Source organism: Ambystoma mexicanum, chromosome 8 (genome assembly GCF_040938575.1).
Source record: "Ambystoma mexicanum isolate Mex_15411 chromosome 8, UKY_AmexF1_1, whole genome shotgun sequence".
NCBI classification, from domain to species: domain Eukaryota; kingdom Metazoa; phylum Chordata; class Amphibia; order Caudata; family Ambystomatidae; genus Ambystoma; species Ambystoma mexicanum.
Window position 1 is genome coordinate 1,464,984,467 of NC_090929.1, and position 20,783 is coordinate 1,465,005,249.

Below are 20,783 nucleotides of genomic sequence, written 5' to 3' on the forward strand. Positions count from 1 at the left end.
CTCAGAACACAATGGTCCCAATTCTCAGGCAGGATGTCAGACCTCCTTCAGATTCCGCAGAGTCAAACAGGACCTTCTATGGTGGGCCTGCAAGGACAACATTCTGAAGGGAGAACCTTTTTGGCAACCATGTCCGGAGATAACAGTAGTGATGTATGCCTCACTCATGGGGTGGTGAGCCCACACCAACGATCTGACAATCAGCGGTCCTTGGTGTCCATCAGAGTACAAACTACACATCAACCTTTTAGAGCTGAAGGCAATCAGACTGGCGCTGAAGGCCTTTCTGCCCTCTGTACGGGGAAAGAATGTCCTGATAATGATAGACAACTTAGTGGCCATGTTCTACCTCAACAAGAGAGGAGGCGTAGGGGCACTACCACTGTTCAGGGAAGCAATGTTGGCTCTGTTTCTGGGCAATTCAAGAATGAGTCTCTTGATCGCCAGTTCACCTAACCAAGAGGGAGAACATGGCAGCGAATGCTCTGCTCAGGCAGAGCAAAGTCTACCACGAGTGGGAACTAGCTCAATAAGTCCTTCCACAGATCTTCAGCATTTGCGGAACCCCTCAAGTGGATCTCTTCGTAGCCAGTGTCAATCAAAAGTGCAAACTGTTTTGTTCCCGGGAGTTTCCTCCAAGAGGAGCTCTAAGCGACTTGTTCGTAGTGGATTGGGAATTTCCACTCCTGTACGCATTTCCTCCAGTCCCTGTCATTTCTCACGGGATCAGGAGGTTGAGAATGTTCTGGAAATCCATGATCCTAATTGCCCCAGATTGAGCCAGGAGGACGGGTACCCGGACCTTCTGGACATGTCCATCTGGCCTCCAATATGTCTTCCACAAAGAGAGGACCTTCTCTCGCGAGAGGAGGGTTGGGTTCACGCATGGTTTCTGAGAGGCTTAGGTACAAGGATTGGGACCTCCCGGATGATATAATGGAGATTTTGCTTTTGGCCAGAAGGCCAGCAACAAAATCCTTATACTGCTGCAGCTGATGTAGGGAAAATGATGTGGGCCCTTTTCAGTGCGATACACCTACGGTGTTATCTTTTCTACTACATTTGGCAAATCTGGGGCTCCACATTGGAACAATCAAGGGTTATCTAGCAGCGCTTTCCATATTCAAGCGCAGCTCGGAAGAGGCTTCCTACTTCAAAATACCCTTAATGATTCAATTTCTTAAAGAACTCACAAATGTGTTTTCTCCTACACCATTCAAAATACCAACTTGGGACCTTATTTGGTTTTAAAGTTTTTGACGTGCGCTCCTTTCGAGCCACTCCATTCCTGTCCATTTTGACCGCAGGGTGAGCGAGTTGCAGGCATTATCCTGTAAACCTCTGTTTACTACTTTTTACAAGGATAAGGTTGTCCTTAAGGTCAAACTCTCTTTTCTCCCTAAGATTGTGTCAGATAACCATTTAGCACAGAAAATTGTGCTTCTGGCCTTCTAGCCTCTACCTCATCCTGGCAAGGAAGGGAAAGATTCCATAGACTCAATCCGAGGAGTGCTCTAAGCTTTTATATTTCACGGATGGCAAAGTTACAACAGCACAACCTACTTTTCATTGGTTATAGAGGACACAAGCTAGGTCTGTCAGTTACCAAACAGACTCTATCCAGGTGGATCATACTGGCTATTTCAGTATGTACAGGCTAGCTGGGAAAGATTCCCCAGAAGGTTTAAGGGCTCATTCCTCTAGGGGCATGGCAACTTCCTCTGCCCTTCAGAGGGAAGTGCCGATAAAAGACATCTGCAAGGCTGCTACATGTTCCACCTTCCACACGTTCACAAAACATTATTGATTAGACACTTCAAACAATGAACGAAGATTTTGGAAGGCAGTTCTATGCTCCATTCTGGACAAACAATAACTCCAATTCTTACTCCCTCCTCCAAAAGAACCTAATACTGCTTTGGGAGTCTATCATAAAATGAGGAATACATGGGAGGACACAATCCATTCAAAGAACAAGTTACTTACCCCTGGTAACGTTCTTTCGAACTGGATGTTCCTCCCACATATTCCTCATCTTCCCTCCAACCTAGCCCACTGCAGCTTTTCCGAGCTTTAGACCTTGCACTCTTTTAAGGTCTGATAATTTAAAGGCACTTATCAAAGCCGGTAATTCTGCATATGGGTAGCGAAAAAACAGAACTGAAGCCAAAGGGTGCTGCTCGTGCTATAGGTGCTCGACGGTGACGTCAGCTGAGATGGAAGCTCTCGAGGGATATCAGCATGGCTGAGGAGAAGGAAGGTCGCAGCCTCTTCAAACTCTGCGCGAAGTGTGGTTTGAGAAACGTCTTCATTGACGATCAACACCATAAATGCTTGTACTGCCTGCATCCTGACCATAATGAGGAGGGATGCGAGGTGTGTCATGGTTTCTCTGAGAAAACTAGAAAAAAATACAGCAGACTGTCGGTATGGCTCAAGTCGAGCAAGGCCTATGACGCAGCCTCAGAGCAGGGTCAAGCCTCATCCAGGACCGGCCGGTCTGAGGAGCGTTCTCCCTCCGGGAGGAGGTTCAGATCCTTTGAGCACACCCCTCGTGCATGGTCCAAGAGAAGGCCAAGGTCTGCGATGCTAACTCTGCTGGGTTCACTGCTGATGCAGGCCCTGATTCCAGCAAAAGTTGTTTGCATTCACCATCACCTTCCACGGTGAGCCTACCAACGAAAGTATTATCTTCAAAGAGAAAGTCACTAACCCCGTCCAAACTCTGTGTGTCTGCGTATATTCCAAAGAGGGAAAGGTCCAGGGAGGACTCATCGAAGCCAGCTAAGGTTTCCGCTAAGGCCGAGTAAACTGAGTCGACAGCGCTGTCGACAAAGGCAGCCACAAGTACTTCATCAAGTCAAAGGAGGGCTTCCTGTACCAACGAAGGGAGACGAGCAGAAAGATCATTATGTCCATTCTCTTCCTGGACGACATCTGGGAGGAGGGCCTAGTCCTAATGAAGAATCCAAGTACGGCCCAACCAAGCAGGACAGATTGGAAAAGAAGTACAGGGTACTCGATTTAGCTCCCAAGTGGCTAAGGTCTCAGCCACCGCCGGATTCGGTGGTCTCGGCCACAGCTAGGAACGCTTGGCGAACACCTCATCGGCAGCCATGGTACCTCCGGACCAGGAGGGGAAGAAGCTGTATGCGATGGGCAAGAGGATCATTTACACAGCATCAAGGCAACGTACGCCCTAGCCCTTTTGTCCTATTATTGCCGGGAGCTCTGGTACAAGCTGGGCCCTATCTTGGATTTTCTGCCCGAAGAGAAGAAGGTCGAGGCACTGGAACTCTTTCAGGAAAGGGAATGGCCTCGGGTCATGCCATCACGGTGGCGGTAGACATCACAGACACAGGTTTCCGCCAGAAGGCGAGCAGGGTGTCTCTGTGCCGTCAAGGCTGGTTGAAGGCTACAAACGTCTGACAGTACGTTGTGAGAAACTTGAAGATCTCTCACCAACTAGTCCCCGTGGCCAGGACACAGCCATCGCTTTTGGATCCAGTTCCTGGGGGTGGACCAGTGCGGGAGGATCACCTGGGTGATGGGTCTTCAGAGAGTGGGAGTGGGACACTGGATGGTGAGATGCGTTATTCCCTTCCCTGTAACACCTTTACCCCTTCCTACCCGGTAGGATATTTAGGAACTCTGCTCCCTCCTTCCCACCCCCCTTTTACAACACAAACACTTTCTCCTGGGCAGCCCGCTATAAGGGAAAACAGAGAGTCGTGTACCTGACATGTCCCAATACTATGGTCAGGCGAGGTCAGGCAATTATCGACAATCACTCACACCTGACTTTCATTACACTTCCCCACACGGATAAAAGGCACAGCATGAGAGCATACTCTGAGTGAGGCAAAGCACACAAATAAGCAGCAGTTAGCAGTTTTGAGATGGCATCCAAGCATGAGGGGAAAGACGACAAAACCAAAGGGGATCGCAAGGAGGGAAATTCCCTTGACTTTTCCGACAAGGAACAATAACTCGAGAAAAGAAAGCTTAAGGCCAGGAAACCAGGCTGAAGAATCCTGCATTGTGTGTCTTGAGATACCTGGGGCCCTCCCACGTCAATAATCAAAGCGGGGAGAATCAGCAGCTGCTGTGGTACTGTCCTTGGCTCGAAGAACAAAGCAGCATCAGTGAAGTCAACACAGCCGGTGTGTTGGGGAGACTGATACAAGACCGGTCTGTGTTGAAGCCAAGGTTCCAAGTAGAAACATTGTATGGCGAGCGCTGGAACGAAAATTGTAAAAACGTGTGTGATAATAGATGCGAGTAAAGTTAAACTGCTGATGAGTGATTGAACTTTAAAGTAAGCTACAATACCTTTGATGGAGTGGTCCGGCAAGACGTGGGTGCGCAATCGAAGGTCTCAGTAAGGTATACAGCTGACAAGTAATAACAGTAGAAACATTTGTTCCTAGCTCGGCAGAGGGAGACCAATTGAAAGAGAACGAATAAATGTGAATCATAGTGGTTCTGTGACTGGTCAATGAAAATCCTGCACTCAGTCGAAAGTCTTCGATTTTTATGAAATAGAGAAAGTTTGGAAAAGTCTGAGCCCGGCAGAGGGAGACCAATTGAAGGTTTTGTGTTTAAGTGGGTCTGAGCACGGCAGAGGGGGGCCGCGGGTGAACAGAAAATCACCTGAGAATTTGTACATGTGAAATCCTACGAAAAAAATGAACTTTGATGTTTGTCGTGTTGCATCAGGCCCTCTAAAAAAGAGACTTTGAATGGAAAAGAGACTTGGGCACAGAAGGCCCTGATGTGAAAGTTTCGAATTGCATCCTCATGCTGGAGAAGCCAACGGCTTCAATATCCTGACATATCATTTGTTGAACACTTTTCTCTTGCATAAACATTGTTTCCCACACTATTTGTATCTAGAAGTAAGGATTGACAATATGTTTATTAGTATAGGCCCTTTTGTTTTGACAAGACATCGCTAGGACTGTGTTATTATTTGATGGTCGTAGCTTGCGCCCATCTTTAGATTTCGGATTAAATAGTCGTTTTTCAAACCCAATTGAAGTTCAATAAACATCCTTGAACTGTTGTCACTTTTGTCTGTCTTACTGTTTGATACCATGCCTTCCTTACAACATTCAGACTAAGGTGCCGGATATGCCATTCCACATAGAAAACTTCTTCAGAAAGTCGGTCGACGAGTCTTTGCAAGCGACAAAGACAGATACGGAGACGGCACACTCCCTCAGGACTTTGCACCAATGATCCGGGTCCTTTCACTCTCCCAGAGGAAAGCCAGGATGGTCTTCAAAGGGTTATAGTACCCCTTACAGACAACCTCCACACTCTTCCACCCAGAAAGCGTACCAGTGGCGCTCCCAAGGCAGCGGGGGTCAGAGGAGCATCGTCCGCAGGGTACAACACCTCGCCCCAAGCAGGCCTGAACCAGCTGTGGCTCTGGGCTCCCACTTACGCACCCCAGTGGGAGGCTGGCTGGTGAAATTCGTCAGCGCTTGGGAAAAGATCACAGGGGACAGATGGGTGCTGGATGCTCTCAGAAAGGGGCACACCAACGCAGGTGGCCTCATATCCATCCGATTCAGCGACAAAAGCGACACAGGCCCCAGCCTCTACAGGAGGTGTGGGCCATGTTGCTGAAAGGGGCAATAGAGCCCGTCCCACAGCAGCTTCGGGGCTCCGAAGTATATTCCTGATACTTTCTTGTTCAAAAGAACACAGGAGGTTGGAGGCCGAGTCTGGATCTCTGTCGTCTCCAAAAGTACTTAAAGTTCTGCATGGTCACTTTGCAGCATGTGCTCGGCCAGCTGGAACAAGGCCTTGTTGGACCTGAAGGACACCTACTTCCACATTCCCAGTCACAGAAAGAACAACAAGTTCCTACGGTTCGTGGTGCAGGGTCAGCACTACCAGTTCAAGGCTCTGCCTTTTGGCCTGAAGTCGGCCCGAGGGTGTTTACGAAGTGCCTGGCCCCGGTGGTGGCACATCTTCGTCTGTAAGTCATCCATGTATACCCTTACCTGGACGACTGGCTGGTGTGTTCCCGCTCAAAGTCTCGGGCAAGCGACCATGCAGCGAAAAACATACATCTGCTAACAGAGCTGGTGTTTTCCATAAACTATCCAAAGTCTTGCTGGAAGCCATCTCAGGACGCTCTATTCCTTGGTGCGAGACTCAACACAGGGACATGCTTGGTGTCTCCTTCGGAGGAGAGGGTGAAAGCCATACAAGGCAAGGAGCAGTGCTTGTTGTCGGCCCACATAGCAACGGTGCGGTCCATCAAGTCGCTACTGGGCATGTTGTCCTCCTGCATCAACCTTGTTTGCCTAGGCAGAGTGCACGAGACCTCTCCAAGAGACCTCTGCAAGTTTCGGGGAACTTTACGGACAAGATCGCCCTCAACAAAGAGTTCCGTCGGGCGATTTGTTGGTGGTGTGTCCGGCAGCATTTTGTGCATCTAGCCCTGTTTCAGGTTCCTCCTTACCAGAAGACGGTCACCACGAATGCCTCTCTGGAGGGATGGGGAGCCCACACTGGATAGTTGTCCGCCAGAGGCCTCTGGCAAACGAAGGAAAAGGACCTACACATCAACGTCCCAGAACTACAAGCCGTTTTCTGGGACCTCAAGTTGTTTCTGCCATCTCTGAGGGACGAGGTGGCGAGGATCTTTACAGACAACACCACCACCACCATGTTCTACATCCAGAAACAAGGAGGGGACCCTGTTCACTGGCACGCTCCAAGGAGGCCCAGGACTTGAGGCGGTGGGCCATTCATCAAGGCATGTTCCTCGTTCCGTTTCACCTGGCGGAGACAAGAACACCTTTGCGGAATCACTCAGCAGGGAACTGCATTATTGCCATGAGTGGGAGATGCACCAAGACCAGGTGGATCTTCTGTTCGATGAATGGGGACGACCCCAGATCGATCTCTTCATGACAGCGGCGAACACCAAGTGCCAAAGGTTCGACCAGCAGGTTCCCTCAACCGAGCAGCATGGAGGACATCTTCTCAGTCCCATGGGAGGGACGGTTCCTACACGCTTTCCCCCTGTTTCTACTCCTCTTACGCGTGATCAACACACTCAGACAGTGCCACTGCAGGATGATACTCGTAGCCCTGGCGTGGCTGAGGAAAATCTAGTATCTGGACATTCTATGTCTGTCAGTGGCACCGTCCATTAAACTGCTGCTGTCCCTGGACCTTCTCGCCAGAGAAGGAGGGGGGCCATTCTGCATCACGACCCAGAGTCTCTGAACCTGAGAGCAAGGCTCATGCAGCCCTAGAGTTTGGAGGTTATGCTTTACCCGCAGAATGTAAGGACATCCTGGCCAGGGCCTCGTCAACATTGAAGTGCTACAGACATAAATGGAAACTCTTCTCTCTGTGGTGTCGGATTCAGAAGATTACCCCTCTGCGTGTTACGGCCCGCAACTTCTACCATACTTGCTTCCCTTGTCCAAGGCAGGACTGCCTCACGCCTCTATCAAGATGCATCTCGCAGGCATATCCAGGTATACCAGGTCGCCGGGCAGCCCTTTGCTGTGGTCTCACAGACTCGTCGAGGAGTTCCTCAAGGGGTCTTTAGGACTTTCTTGCCGGCAGAAGGTGCCTGTCCCGGCATTGGAGCTCAATGTTGTGCTAACTAAGCTCATGGGAGCGCCAAGTTTCTCTCATAGAATACAGCTTTCCTCGTGGCTATCACATTGGCCAGGAGGGTCGGGAGTTTCAGACCCGGTCTAGCAAGCAGCCTTAATCATCTTTCCACGCTTCAAGGGTGGTACTGCGTACACATCCCACCTTACCTTTGGAATTCCACCTCAACAAACCTTTGGTGTCTTCTTTCCGAATCCATCGTCGCCGGTGGAGAGGGCCTTGCACTCGCTGGATGTTGCTCGTTCGTGCCTTGAAATTCTACGTGGCACATACAAAGTAATTTCAGAAGACCTCTCAGTTGTTTGTCAACTTTGGACTTGTAAATCAGGGAAAGGCCTTGTCGAAGGCTTCCATCTTCAGGTGGCTCTCCGGCTGCATCATGCACTGTCATCGACTGGCTAGCAGGCCGCTGCCAGGCAGTCCAAGAGCCCACTCCACCAGAGCCATTGCAGCTACGACGGTGTTTCTCTCTGGTGTGCCCCTGCTCGATTTTTGCAGGGCTGCTACGTGGAGGTCCATGCACACCTTCATGAGATTCTACTTTGTCAACAGGGATTCCAGGGAGGGGTCCCGAGTCAGCCAAGCAGTGCTGCACAACCGGGTTGTTTGAGGAGAGTCTGTTCCAGAGGTGTTTATTGCTTCTGTTCAGCCTTGCCCCCTCCAGTGGTTGTTTAAATGTACTGCTGTGTAATAGTTACTCATGAGCATGTAAATCCATACCAGACCCCATGCTGGAGAAGGTTTAAGTTACTTACCTATAACTATTGCTCTCCAGCATGGGTCTGGCATTCATTCACATACGAACCCTCCCTCCTTCCCCACTGTGGCAATTCTTGGTTCATACTGCCACTTTACGTGCTTAACAAATCTGAAGATGGCCACCAGGGGTGGAGCTTAGGGAGAGGACTGTCATTGGATGGGGGCAGTATGACCCAGAGGACAGTGATTGGTTTAGAGAAGAAATACAGTTTTAAAGTGAAAGTGAAACTGTTTTTTCTTTTACCAAGTATTCCCAGCCTGATGACAGGGAATATTCATGAGCATGTAAATCCATGCAAGACCCATGATGGAAAACAATAGTTAAAGGTAAGTAACTTAAACCTTAGAAGACAATCTTCACCCCGTTGCAGAATAATCAATATCTTTTAATGAGATCTGTAGTTAACATTGTTTCAGCCATTTACCTTCTTTCCTCTTTTATATACAGACAGAAATTGTGATTCATCTTGTTACAGTTAAACAAAAGATCAAGTGAATTAAGGGAACCGAAGTGCTAAGATTACTGCTATTATTATTTTGACACGAAGGGGCAAATATTTATTCTGAACATGGAATAGTTAACTTTTCTCCTTAAATTCATTGAAATAGTGTCTAATATTTCCCTTTTCCCAGCCATTAATAATTTGATATGCCTGTTTTAGATAGTATCTACTATCATATTGTTGGAAACCTGTACAATGGATATATAAAACAAGTAAGCATATTTTAAATAGATTTTTTTATTAAACACTGATTCTCTTTGAGATGGATATATCCAATTGCTAATGGCTAAGAAAAGGGAAATATTAGACACTATTTCAATGAATTTAAGGAGCAAAGTTACCTGTAACTTACCCAAACAACAGCAAATGTAATCTTTTAGCAATGTAAGTAATCTGTAACCGTATCCTTAAGCAATGTATGTAACTGTAAGTAACTTTAAGCGTAACCCTAAGCAATGTAGCAACCGTAAACTTTAACCCCTTCATTGCTGAGGGTTGTCCTTCCCAGTGCTGAGCCCTTTTTTGGCGATTTCGGTATGTTGCATTCAATCCCTAACGTCACCAAGGAATCCTAGTTTGCTGTAGGGGGATGAGTGAAAATAACAAAAAAGAGCAATTTTTTTTCAGAAAATGCCAATAGAATGTTGTAAAAAGAAGCCTGTGTTTTTTTTCTTGTAAGAGCTAGGAACAAATGGTTTGAAGCTCTGAATTCGCCATTTTCCAAGCTTTCAAGAACAGGTTGAGTGGAAACAGAAAAACATTTTTTTATAAGGTTACCATTAGTTTTGCCCTTTTTTTCTTTTTAATGGGACCTGCTTGGAAGGAATGGAAGGGGAGGGTAGAAATGTTTGATGGGAGCCCAGAAAGGCATACATTTCTGAAAAGTAGACAACATTCTACATTCAGGAAGGGGTGATTTGCGCAGGTCAGGCAACAGCTATGTACCTAAACTTTCTATAATTTGGGAAAAAATTGGAAAAGTGAGTGAAGAAAAAAGTATGTGCTGGACATGTTTGGACTGGTAACATAATGGCTTCTTTCAATATTAAGAAAAGCAATGCACAGATACATTCCCCTGACTCATCTAGTTAGGAAACAAAACATTTTTGGTAATGTTTCACAAAACAAACATTACCACGAGCCAAAAACTGAGGCATTGTACACAGGCTTTTTATGCTGAGGAACTAAACAGATGTATTTTGCATTTGAAAATAAGGAAAGCGAATGTGGTGAAGAATGGCAATCATACATTTTTTGAAAGAACACAGGCAGACCTTTTGATGGATAGGTGACTTGTGCAGGTTACACGAGTGCAGTGTGCCTAAAGCAGCGACTAAATGTAGGTCACGTTTGGGAAATGAAACGGCTGTGTAACAAATTGCAGTAGGAAACGTTCTGAAAACCAATGCAAAACAACAAATGTCCTATCTTCCCATGTTACCACAGGTGTCCCGATGAAAACGGTACCTCACATGTGTCGGTGCAATTACCTGGGCGCAAAGGGAAAAGGGTAATCATTGGTACAGCAAAGGGCCTAGGAAAAGGACATTCTTATGGTATTTGGTGTTTTGGACAACCCACAGATTTGGGCCTGGGGTGGTGCAGACGCTAAGGAAACTGGGAACCCCATTCATTTCTGAAAAGAAGACACTCGGGGGGGGGGGGGGGGGGGGGGGGAATCCAAAGAGGTCTGTCTCTTGCCAATCGCCCTAGAATGTATTACCCACACAGCCCAGCAAACTCCAAAACGTGGAGAACAGAACACAATTTTCAGACATTTGCCAGCAGGAAACCAGCGAAACACGCCGGCAACACATGTCCTACCTTCCCATGTTCCCACAGGTGTTCCGACGAAAACGGCACCTCACGTGTGTTGGTGCACTCACCTGGGCGCAATGGGGGAAAGACTTATCCACTAGTACCCCAGAGGGCCTACAGAAGAAATTCTTATGATCAGGGGTGCTGTCCTTGGGCGGCCCTCTCCCATGTGGGTTGACATCCCCAAGGCTAGCCTGGAGTTCTGGCTGGGCTGTGTAACAGCTTTTCCCTCCGGAAAAGGACGGGGTCCCTGCTGGGGCTCTTTCGGACTACTGCTTTGCTTGGGGATGGTCGATCCACACGGAAGACTGCCTAACAAGGCCAGGGACATCACCCCAATTACCCTGGAGCTCTGGCTGGTCTGCATTGCCGTCCTTTCCCTCTGTGAAAGGATGGGGACCCTCCTGGGGCTCCCTGGAACTGCTGCTGGGCTTGGGGCCGGTAGACCCACATGGGAGACGGATGCTCAAGGCCTGGGGTGATGTCCCCTGCCTGGGGGGGCCTGTCTCCCATGTGGGTCGACTGTCCCCAAGTCCAGCGGCAGTCCCAGAGAGCCCTGGCAGGGTCACCATCCCTCCCCGGAGGGAAAAGCTGTAATGCAGCGCAGCTAGAGCTCCAAGTCGGCTGCGGGTACTGCCCCGGCCTTGGACGGCTGTCTCCAACGTTGGTTGACCATCCACAAGTCCAGCGGCAGTCCATTGGAGCCCCGGCAGGGTTGCCATCCCTTCCGGAAGAGAAAAGCTGTAGCACAGCGCAGCCAGAGGTCCAGGATGGTTGGGGATGATGTCCCTTGCCTTGGGCGGCTCTGTTCCATGTGGGTTGACCACCCCCAAGCCCAGTGGCGGTTCCAGGGAGCCCTGGCAGGGTCCCCGTCCTTTCCCAGAGGGAGAAGCTGTAATTCAGCCCAGCCAGAGCTCCAGGATGGTTTCGAGGTGGCGGACGGGTGGATGTTCTTGGCCTTGGGCACCTGTCTCCATTGTGGGTTGACCCACCCAAGTCCAGCGGCAGTCCCAGGGAGTCCCGGCAGGGTCACCCTCTCTCCCCAGAGGTGAAAAGCAGTGCAGCCAGAGCTCTAGGACGGTCAGGGGTGATGTCCCTGGCCTTGGGTGACTGTCTCCAATGTGGGTTGACCGTCCACAAGTTCAGCAGCGGTCCCAGGGAGCCCTGGCAGGGTCGCATCCCTGCTGAGAGGGAAAAGCTGTAAAGCAGCCCAGCCAGAGTTCCGGGACGGCTGGGGGTGCTGCCGCCGGCCTTGGACACCTGTCTCCAATGTGGGTCGACCATCTACAAGACTTGGGGATGGTCGACCAACATGGGAGACAGACGTCAAAAGGCCGGGGACATCACCCCTGACCATCCAGGAGTTCTGGCTGGCCCCCGTTGCAGGTTCTCGCTCCAGGGAGGGTTGGGGACCCTGTCAGGACTCCCTGGGACCGCCGCTAAACGTTGGGATGTTTGACCATCAAGGGAGACAGGTGGCCAGGGACATCACGCCCGACCATCCTGGACCTCTGGCTGTCTTGCGTTACAGCTTTTCCCTTTGGGAAGGGATGGGCACCCTGCTGGGTATCACTGGGGCCTTCACTGGATTTGGGGATGGTCACCCAACATGGGAGACAGGCGCCAAAGGCTGAGGACATCACATCCCACCATCCAGGTGTTCTGGTTGGCCTGCGTTACAGGTTCTCCCTCCAGGGAGGTATTGGGGACCGTTTCAGGGCTCCCTGGGACCGCCGCTAAACTTGGGGAAAGTCCAACAACAAGGGAGACAGGTGCCCAAGGCTAGGGACATCACGCTTGACCATCCTGGACCTCTGGCTGGCCTGCGTTACAGCTTTTCCCTCCGGTGAAGGGATGGCCACCGTGCCGGGGCTCCCTGGGACCACTGCTGGACGTGGGAGCGTCCACAAGTCCAGCGGCCCTGATACCCCCAAGGGTTCCACTATATGTGGAGTGTAATGTTGTTTTGTCTTCCATGGGGGTAAATCGGTGCAAAATTGCACCAGTCCCCCCCCCCCCAAGGGCAAAACAACATTATGCCATCTGGTATTTTCTGGGGGTGGGGGCTGATTCAGCCTGCACCCCCCCCCCAATACCCACCCCACGTTCATATCCCTGGTGGCCTAGTGGTACATGCTTTCTTCCCTTGGATGACAAAATGGAGTCTGACCCTCAATTGTGCCCCCCTAGGGAAGCAGCAAGAATCTGCCCCTCCCTGGGGTGATTTCTAGGGTGGGGGGACTGGCCCAAAGGCACAGGGCCAGCACCCAATGCCCTCAAGTGTGCCTGTTTATCCCCCCCTCCCAAAAGAAGGCTGAACGGGATGTTTTTATTTATTTTTGGTGGGGTGGGGGATTGTTAAGCCTGGTCGGGGGACACCACCCCCAAAATCTATTTGCTGGAGGTTCAGTTGTGATTGCTGGTCAAGGATCGAATTATCCTTGACCAGCAATCTCCTTGTGTGGGGGATCGTTGGAAAGGGGAGAGTTAAGGTAATCGGGCTAGAAATGCCCGAGCAGCACGCAAAAGCTTAGCTGTGATACATCATGTAAATATCACTTCCTGATAACGTTGGCGCACGTCATCGTGCACCCCCCCACCTAAGGCACAGAAGGGGAAGTCCTCCCCATCAGTGCCTGGGCGTCATTGGGATCGAGAGAGCAGGAGGGGAGCCGATCCACCCCCCCCAAACGTAAGCAGTACGGAGGACGAGGTATCTCGCACCCTGCACTGCAAACTTAGTGCAGAGGACGAGCTACCTCGTCCTATGCAATTAAGGGATTAAGTAATGTAAGGAACTAGTTACCGTAACTGTAGTCTTAGGAAATGTTTATAAATAGAATTGTAACCATAACGTTAAGTATTGAAAGTAACATGAATGCAACAGCGCCTTGATGCCTAAGGGTTTATTGCACTATACAAATGCAAAATAAATAAAATAAATATATCCTTATGGGTGATATTTGCCTCATGTAAATCCCCATTGCGGTTTGGTGGCTCAGTTGCTCTGCTATTCGACAAGATTTGCACCTTTTGTCTCATATTTCCATATAAAAATACCTTCTAGTAAATTACAAACAAGTGAGATTACTTGTCTACCTTGTCTTCATGTTTAGACATGTGTACATTCTAATATGCAGGATATAGTGTTGCAAGTATAATTCTCCTACTGATAGGACTTTAATTAGTATTATATTTTTATTTCAACTTTTTAGGTGCATAACAATGCTATTTGTAAGAAACCGCATATAGATGCTGTTTTTTGTTTTAAAGTGTCACCATTGTAAGTGAAGTGGCCCTGAATAAAGCCAAAACATAGTTGGCAGTCAGACGAAGTCTACACTAGACAGCCTTGAACTAGACCTAACCGGTTTGTTTGTTTTTGTATTCCCTAATCCTCCAAAAACATTTTGGTATGGATATGTCAAATGCGTGAAAAAGATGCCCTGTTGTTCATGCATTAATTAGGTGGACACAGGCAAATAATGTAAAGATGTAAGCTTTTCATTTGTATGTGTTAATGGGTTTCGTTAATTCATTTTATATTGGGTGGTGGAATTCATTGAAGATTGTATTTATGTCTAGATTTATAGAAGTAGGTTTTGCAATATGGATGGAAAAAGAGTAAAAATATTTCTATATATTTTGTGTACATATTTGTGACAATATACTTAAAGAAATTAAATCTATTTTTCAAATGATTCGAACTATCTTTTTAAACCAGCGCCCTGATAAAGCAATGTTGATTATAAAATAAGCATATTTTTAGATAACTAATGAAATCACTACAATTAGTATTAGCTTTTATACTTGATCCTACTTAGGAGAATATTGTTTGTTTTGTGATTTTAGTTTAACCACTTTATTTTTCGGTTTCTTTCTCGCTGTTTTTTATTTGCCATTAACTGCAACCGGCAACATAGCAGTATTATGCCCCATATAAATGTATGCATCAATTAATTACTTAATCCTCAACTTTTTTTCCAAAGTATGATGAAATGTCTTTTCAACACTTATCTCACAAAATATTTTGTGTCATCTGTATGTCAAAAACTGGTGAGGCTAGGGCGTTTGACATTTTTTCTGAGTTACATTACATTTGCTAAATTAATGAAAGTTAACTGTTTTACTTTGAGTTAACCATATTTGTTCCTGTTTTCTATGAAAAGGTTTCAGAAGATGAGGGCAGTGAAGAGGAAGATCCTAGCGTTACACAGGGAGACCTGAATGCGTTGCTCCTTGGCCAGGTTCCCACTTCCTCCTCGTCAGACACCAGCACTGCCACCACTGGTCACTCCATCTCTGAGAATTGGGTTTGCTCACAGTCCTCTGAAAGGAAGAATCAGAATCATAACAAATCAATCACAGATAAGCTGGAAGTGCTGGCTAAAGCCTACACGGTTCAGGGAGATCGATGGAGGGCTCTGGGATACACAAAAGCCATCAACGCACTGAAGAGCTTCCACAAGCCTGTCACCACCTATCAGGTAAAGCTATTATTATTTATTATTATTAAGGTATTTATTGGGCGAGTACCCAGCTCCGGGAAGCAGTGGACGCTTTACAATCATAGGGGGAAGAAGACAGTGGTGGAAGCATAGAGAAAAGTAACGGGGGGCTAACAGTGGAGGGTGGGCAATTGGCAGCATGGGGGAAGACAGTGGGGAGCAGAAGAATGAGTCTCGGGTAGGATGGGAGTGCAGGGTGTGTGGGCTTAGGTGTTAAGGAAGAGCCATTCCCTGAAGAACTGTAGAACTGTAGAAGTTTTGGGGCAAGTCTGATGTTGATGGGGAGGAGGTTCCAAAGTCTTGGAGAAGACCTGCCAGAAGACCTGTCGTCTGGTTCTTTCCTTCCTGCACTGTTGTAATTCAAGTCTGCATGTTTCCTTACTTCTTTTGAATCGCAGGCCCCCGGAGAGGCTGAGTTTCTCAGTGAGGTAGCTTGGGGACTTCCGGATGACAGCCTTGTAGATGATGCAACAGGATTAAAAGATGATACAGGCTTGCAGTGGGAGCCAGGGCAGTTCAGTGAGGGTCGGGGTGATGGGGTTGAATATGCGCAGTCCTTTAATGAGTCTTGCTGCAGCATGCAGGATACATTTTACGGGTGCCATGGTAGCTGCCGGAAGGCCTTCTAGAAGGGCATTGCCATCATCCGGTTGGGAGAGGGTCCAAGGCTTGGACAGCGGATCTGAAGTTGTTTTCGGAGATGAAGGGCTTGAATTACCAAAGGAGAGAAAGTTGGTACCGGGCCGTTTGTGAATTCCTTGCTGTGTGCTGTTTGAACGTAAGGTGTCTGTCGAGGCCCAGGGGACCAGCTGGGGTGTGAGTCCCTCGAGGTTCATAGCAGAGAGCCAGGTCTGGATGTCAGGGTGTTAAATGTTGTTGGTCAGCAGTAGGAATTCAGTCTTGGAGGGATTGAGCTTCAGGTTAAACACTGGACATCCAGGACTGGATCAATGTGAGGCAGGCCTTGAGCCTGTGGATGTCTTCGATGGAGGATATCTTGAGGTAGATCTGCATGCCATCTGCGTATTGGTGAATGTTGATGTTGTGTGGAGAGAGGAGGGTTCCAAGAGTTTCCATGTAAAGATTGAAGCTCACGGGGGACAGGATTGATCCTTGCGGGACTCCACAGGGGATGGGTAGAGTTGGGAATCTGGAAGAATCCACTTGTGCAAACTGTTGGCCGTTTGCAAGTTAGGATTTGGACCAGCTGAGGATGACCTAGCTGATCCCCCCCCCTATGCAGCGATGTAGATTGTTGGTGAGTGTCTGGTGGTCTACTGTGCCAAATGCTGTTGAGCGGTCAAGGAGAACTAGGAGGCAAGGATGGCCATCATCAAGGATTTTAAGGGCATCGTCAATCACCTTGATAGTAGCCGTTTCAGTGATGCAACTGTGTCTGAAGCCAGATTGGTAATACTGAAGGAGGTTATTGGCTTCAATGTGTTGGAAGAGTTGTGTGGCTACTACTTTCTCAAGGATCATACCTAGAAATGGAAGATGGGTAATGGGGTGGTAGTTGCTGAGATCGTCGGGTTACAGTGTTGGTTTCTTAACAAGTGGGAAGATTTGTCCTGTTTTGAGGGCTGAGGGAAAGGTGCTTTAAGTTATGGAGCGGTTGATGATTGTCGGGTAAGGGAGGAGTGCTTCAATCAGACGTGTCTTGAGTAAGGAGGCGGGGAGGATGTATTCACATACAGTGCAAACTTAAGGGATGCTAAGGTGGTAGTAGAGTCTTCCCTAGTTAATGGCTTGAAAGTTGTCCAGGTAGTTGTGGTTTTGCAAAATGGGATGTGTGGTGTGCTGGTCGGTGTGGCATTGGTGTCTGTGCTGGCGGATCATGTTGATTTTGTTGATGAAGAAAGAGTTGATGGAAAAAGAGTTGATGGCAGTGAATTTTCCGATGGCGTGTGCTACGGGTGTGCCGGGCAGAGGGTTGATGCAGTGCTTGATGGCTTTGAAGAGGACTCTGCTTTCATTGTTTGCCTGAACTATGGTGTTTTGGTAGTAGTTGGCCTTGGCAGTGTGGATCAGTCGCCTGCGGGCAGCACAGAGTTCCTTGAGCAGGGCGGGGTCGGATACGCTGCAGGATTTCTAACAATTAATTTCTTGTTTTCTGATGTACTGGGTACGGAAGTTTTAGACTTGAGATTGCGCTGTTTCACTGGGGCATGGTGGTTGATGTTTGTGAGGATCATGATGAGCTATTACTATGAGATATATGGCAAGGGCTTCTATCGGAACAGTGTGAGTGAATTTGTCCATAATGAGATGTGCATCAAATGTGTTGTCTTCTAGTTTTGTGGTTCATACATCAACCATGTGCAAGAGAGAGTTAATGACCTAAACCTTATCAGTCTTTTTTCACAGGAGAAACATCTGTGTTGAGCTTGTTTAATTATTCACCATGTACTGTCATGTTACAGCCACCCCAGATGATTCCATAGAACAAAACCCTCATATGTCCGTGATAGGGAGAAGGTGGACGTGGCGGCATAACTGTGCATTTTGTGCTCCTTTCCCTTAAACTCTTGTCACCACCATCGTGTGTTTTCATAGAGGGGGAAGAGCAGTCTCTCTCCAAACCCTCTATTAAACTTGCCTGGGCTGGGGCCTGTAAGGAAGGCATGGTATTAAACAGTTAAGTCAGAGACAAGTGATCACAGTTCAAGGGTGTTTATTGAACTTCAATGGGTTGGTTGAGCGCCTATCTAGGGCCTTCTGTGCCAAAGTCTCTTTACCATTCAAAGTCTCTTTATCGCAGAGGACCTGACATGACAATCAAGCAGTAAAGTTCCTTTCTTCCCATGTTTTTCACATTCAAGTTCTCAGGTTCACTATTCACCATGGGTCTCTCTCCTTAAGGTTTGTATCCCCTTTAGCACAATATTCATTGGTCTCCCTCAATCTGGCTCGGACCACATAGCTCCCTCATTTAGGCTTGGACTCTTTAACTCAATTGGTCTCCCTCATTCGGGCTCGGACCACGGATCTCCCTGATTCGGGCTTGGACCCCTTAATACAATGTTCTCAATTGGTCTCTCTCGTTCGGGCATGGACCACGGATCTCCCTCATTTGGGCTCAGACCCCTTAATACAATGTTCTCAATTGGTCTCTCTCGTTCGGGCTCGGACTGTGTCAAAATCAAAGACTTTCGATTGTGCAATGGATTTTGCTTAAACCGTTGCAGGACCACTTTGATTCGCTTCATTTCTCATTATTATACTTTACTATTCCTTTTTATAACTTTTTGCTGGGCTCCTTACAGAGACTTTCGATTGAGCACGCTTGCGGTGCCCGACCACTCTGTCACAGGTGTTGTATCCTTTTTCTCTTAGTTCAAACATCTATCAGCAATTCACCGTTCCTCGCCACTTTCATGACACGCGTTACAAATCTTCCTTCTTGCGCTCTTTATGAAATGTTACTGCTTGCAACCTTGACTTCAACACAGACCGGTCTTGCATTGGTTTCCCCAACTCACCGGCTGTGTTAATATTACTGGTGCTGCTTTAATCTTGGAGCCAAAGACGGTACCAAGGCAGCTGCTGCTCCTCCACGACTCGATCAGCCATGCAGGTGGGCCCCCGGTATCTCCGACACACAATGAAGGGATTCTTCAGTCTCGTTTCCTGGTCTTATGCCTTTCAGTCCAAAGGACTTTGGAAAGTAACGGTTTTCCGCCAGAAAGGTCAAGGGTATCTCCCACCTGGTGCACCCATCTTGGTTTGCCGTCCTCGTTGAGCTGCTGTCTGAAACACTGTTCCCTCACCCTGCTGATCCTCCCGCACTGGTCCACCCCCAGGAACTGGATCCAAAAGCGATGCCTGCATCCTGGCTACCTGGATGACAGATCCCCAGGGACTAGTGGGTGAGACTTCTGGTTTCTCACAATTGCTACAAGCCAATAACTACCAGTGAAGAAGTTAACAGACAGAACTTGTACAAATCTCCATATATGAGATGTCACTATGGAGAAAGTTGGAACAAGTAGTATCTAAAGTCAAGGCAGTATAAACAGTAAATGAGTACAACTGTGTTAGACTAAAAGAGAACATTGTGTAATGTCCTGGTGAGAGAAACACATTAGGCAGTGGGCTTTTGAAAGAAAGATGCCTGGCAGGGGAGTATACCAGGGGATCTGTATCGTAAGAAGCTATTGTGGAAACGAGACACCTTTTGATATTCTTCCAAAAGAAATGTTTTCCATCCCGAAGAAAGTGTTGTGTGAAAGAGAAATTTCCGCCACTCCTGTGGAATCATTGGCTGAAAAGAACACTTTACTATTCTACCTGAAACAATCCAGGGGATGGGAACCACCACCTGGATTCAAGGATTGTTAGTTGAATGTTCACATTTTTGTTTTTCTCACACTTTTCGCTCAATCAAAACAGAGACATTTACTTTACACCTATGATTGTTTTAATGTGAGGGTTAGATACGTTTTCGACACGAGGACAGTTTGCATAATTTTGACGAGAGATAGACTGATCTTTAGTTTTAGTTTTCGAGGAAGAGAAACACTCTTTAGTGTAGGGACAGAAAGGTCTTGTCATGATCTTTGCTTCCAAAAGGTCAGGGTTTTCCCAACTCCCTTGGAAGCAGACCCATAACCCAGGTTCCGAGTGCCAACCAGTCCCAATTGGGACCTTTTGGACCCAGCCCTGGCGCCAGTGGCACCAGGCTCATAAATAGGTCCAGTCCCAGCGCTGGAAGCGCCGGGCTCATAATGCTTGGGTGGTCTTACCTGCAGCAGACCATGCTGCTTACTTGCCTGCCAGTTGAGCCTCTGATCCTCTTCTGTTTGGAACTACTTTTCCTGTTGGGTGGGGCAGGAGCCACTCCCTAGATTCAGAACACTGGAACTCTTCTGGAAAGCAGGAACTCTTTTCTTACCTAGGCGTGGCTGTGGAAGAAGACACCTAAGCACTACAGGAGGCTATTTAAACCACACCCGATGGATGAATCTTGCTTTGCGTTATTCTGCATCCTCTGCAGCAGAACGCTCATCGTGTCTTCTGCATCTGATCCTGGGCCTAAGGAAAAAGGCTTACCATCCTGAATCCAGTCTTCAGCAACACCTATAAAGACAAGAAAGAACAGGTTAGCATTACGGTCTTCAGTGACAGCTCTTCACTTACCTGGTCCATCGGCTGTCACCAACGCCTCGCGCTGCATTCCGGCATCTGAAAGACAAAGGCTTACCTACTCTTCGTGCGCTCCGGAGGTCTTCACACTGCATTCCGGCATTTGAAAGACAAAAGCTTACCAACTCTTCGCACGCTCCGGAGGCCTTCGGCGCTGCATCCCGCATCTGAAAGACAAAACAAGGTGCGTTTAAAGACATTGGGGAACTTTAATACTCACGTGCCATTACTCCTTTCCACATCTAACCCAGTGGGTATTCCGGCACCCTGCAGCCGCTCCGAACTTGTACCTGCAAAATAAAAAGACGGTTAGAGCGCATCGTGAAGCAGGCAACAAGCGCTTACTTACGTGCTTCCAGGCGCTTCTATTCATCACACGGGCTCCATCTTCAACTCACTT

The 20,783-nt window shown here is 48.0% G+C and overlaps 1 protein-coding gene across 6 annotated transcripts in view; it reads left to right on the top strand.

Annotated features, from left to right (window-relative positions):
• POLL (DNA polymerase lambda) overlaps positions 1–20,783 on the top strand; it is an 810,864-nt gene that overhangs the window by 418,440 nt on the left and 371,641 nt on the right. For all 6 annotated transcript variants that reach the window (XM_069611635.1, XM_069611636.1, XM_069611632.1 and 3 more), the window contains exon 5: positions 14,900–15,217. In XM_069611635.1, coding sequence (XP_069467736.1) covers positions 14,900–15,217 — 318 coding nt within the window. The remainder of the gene's footprint in view (positions 1–14,899; positions 15,218–20,783) is intronic.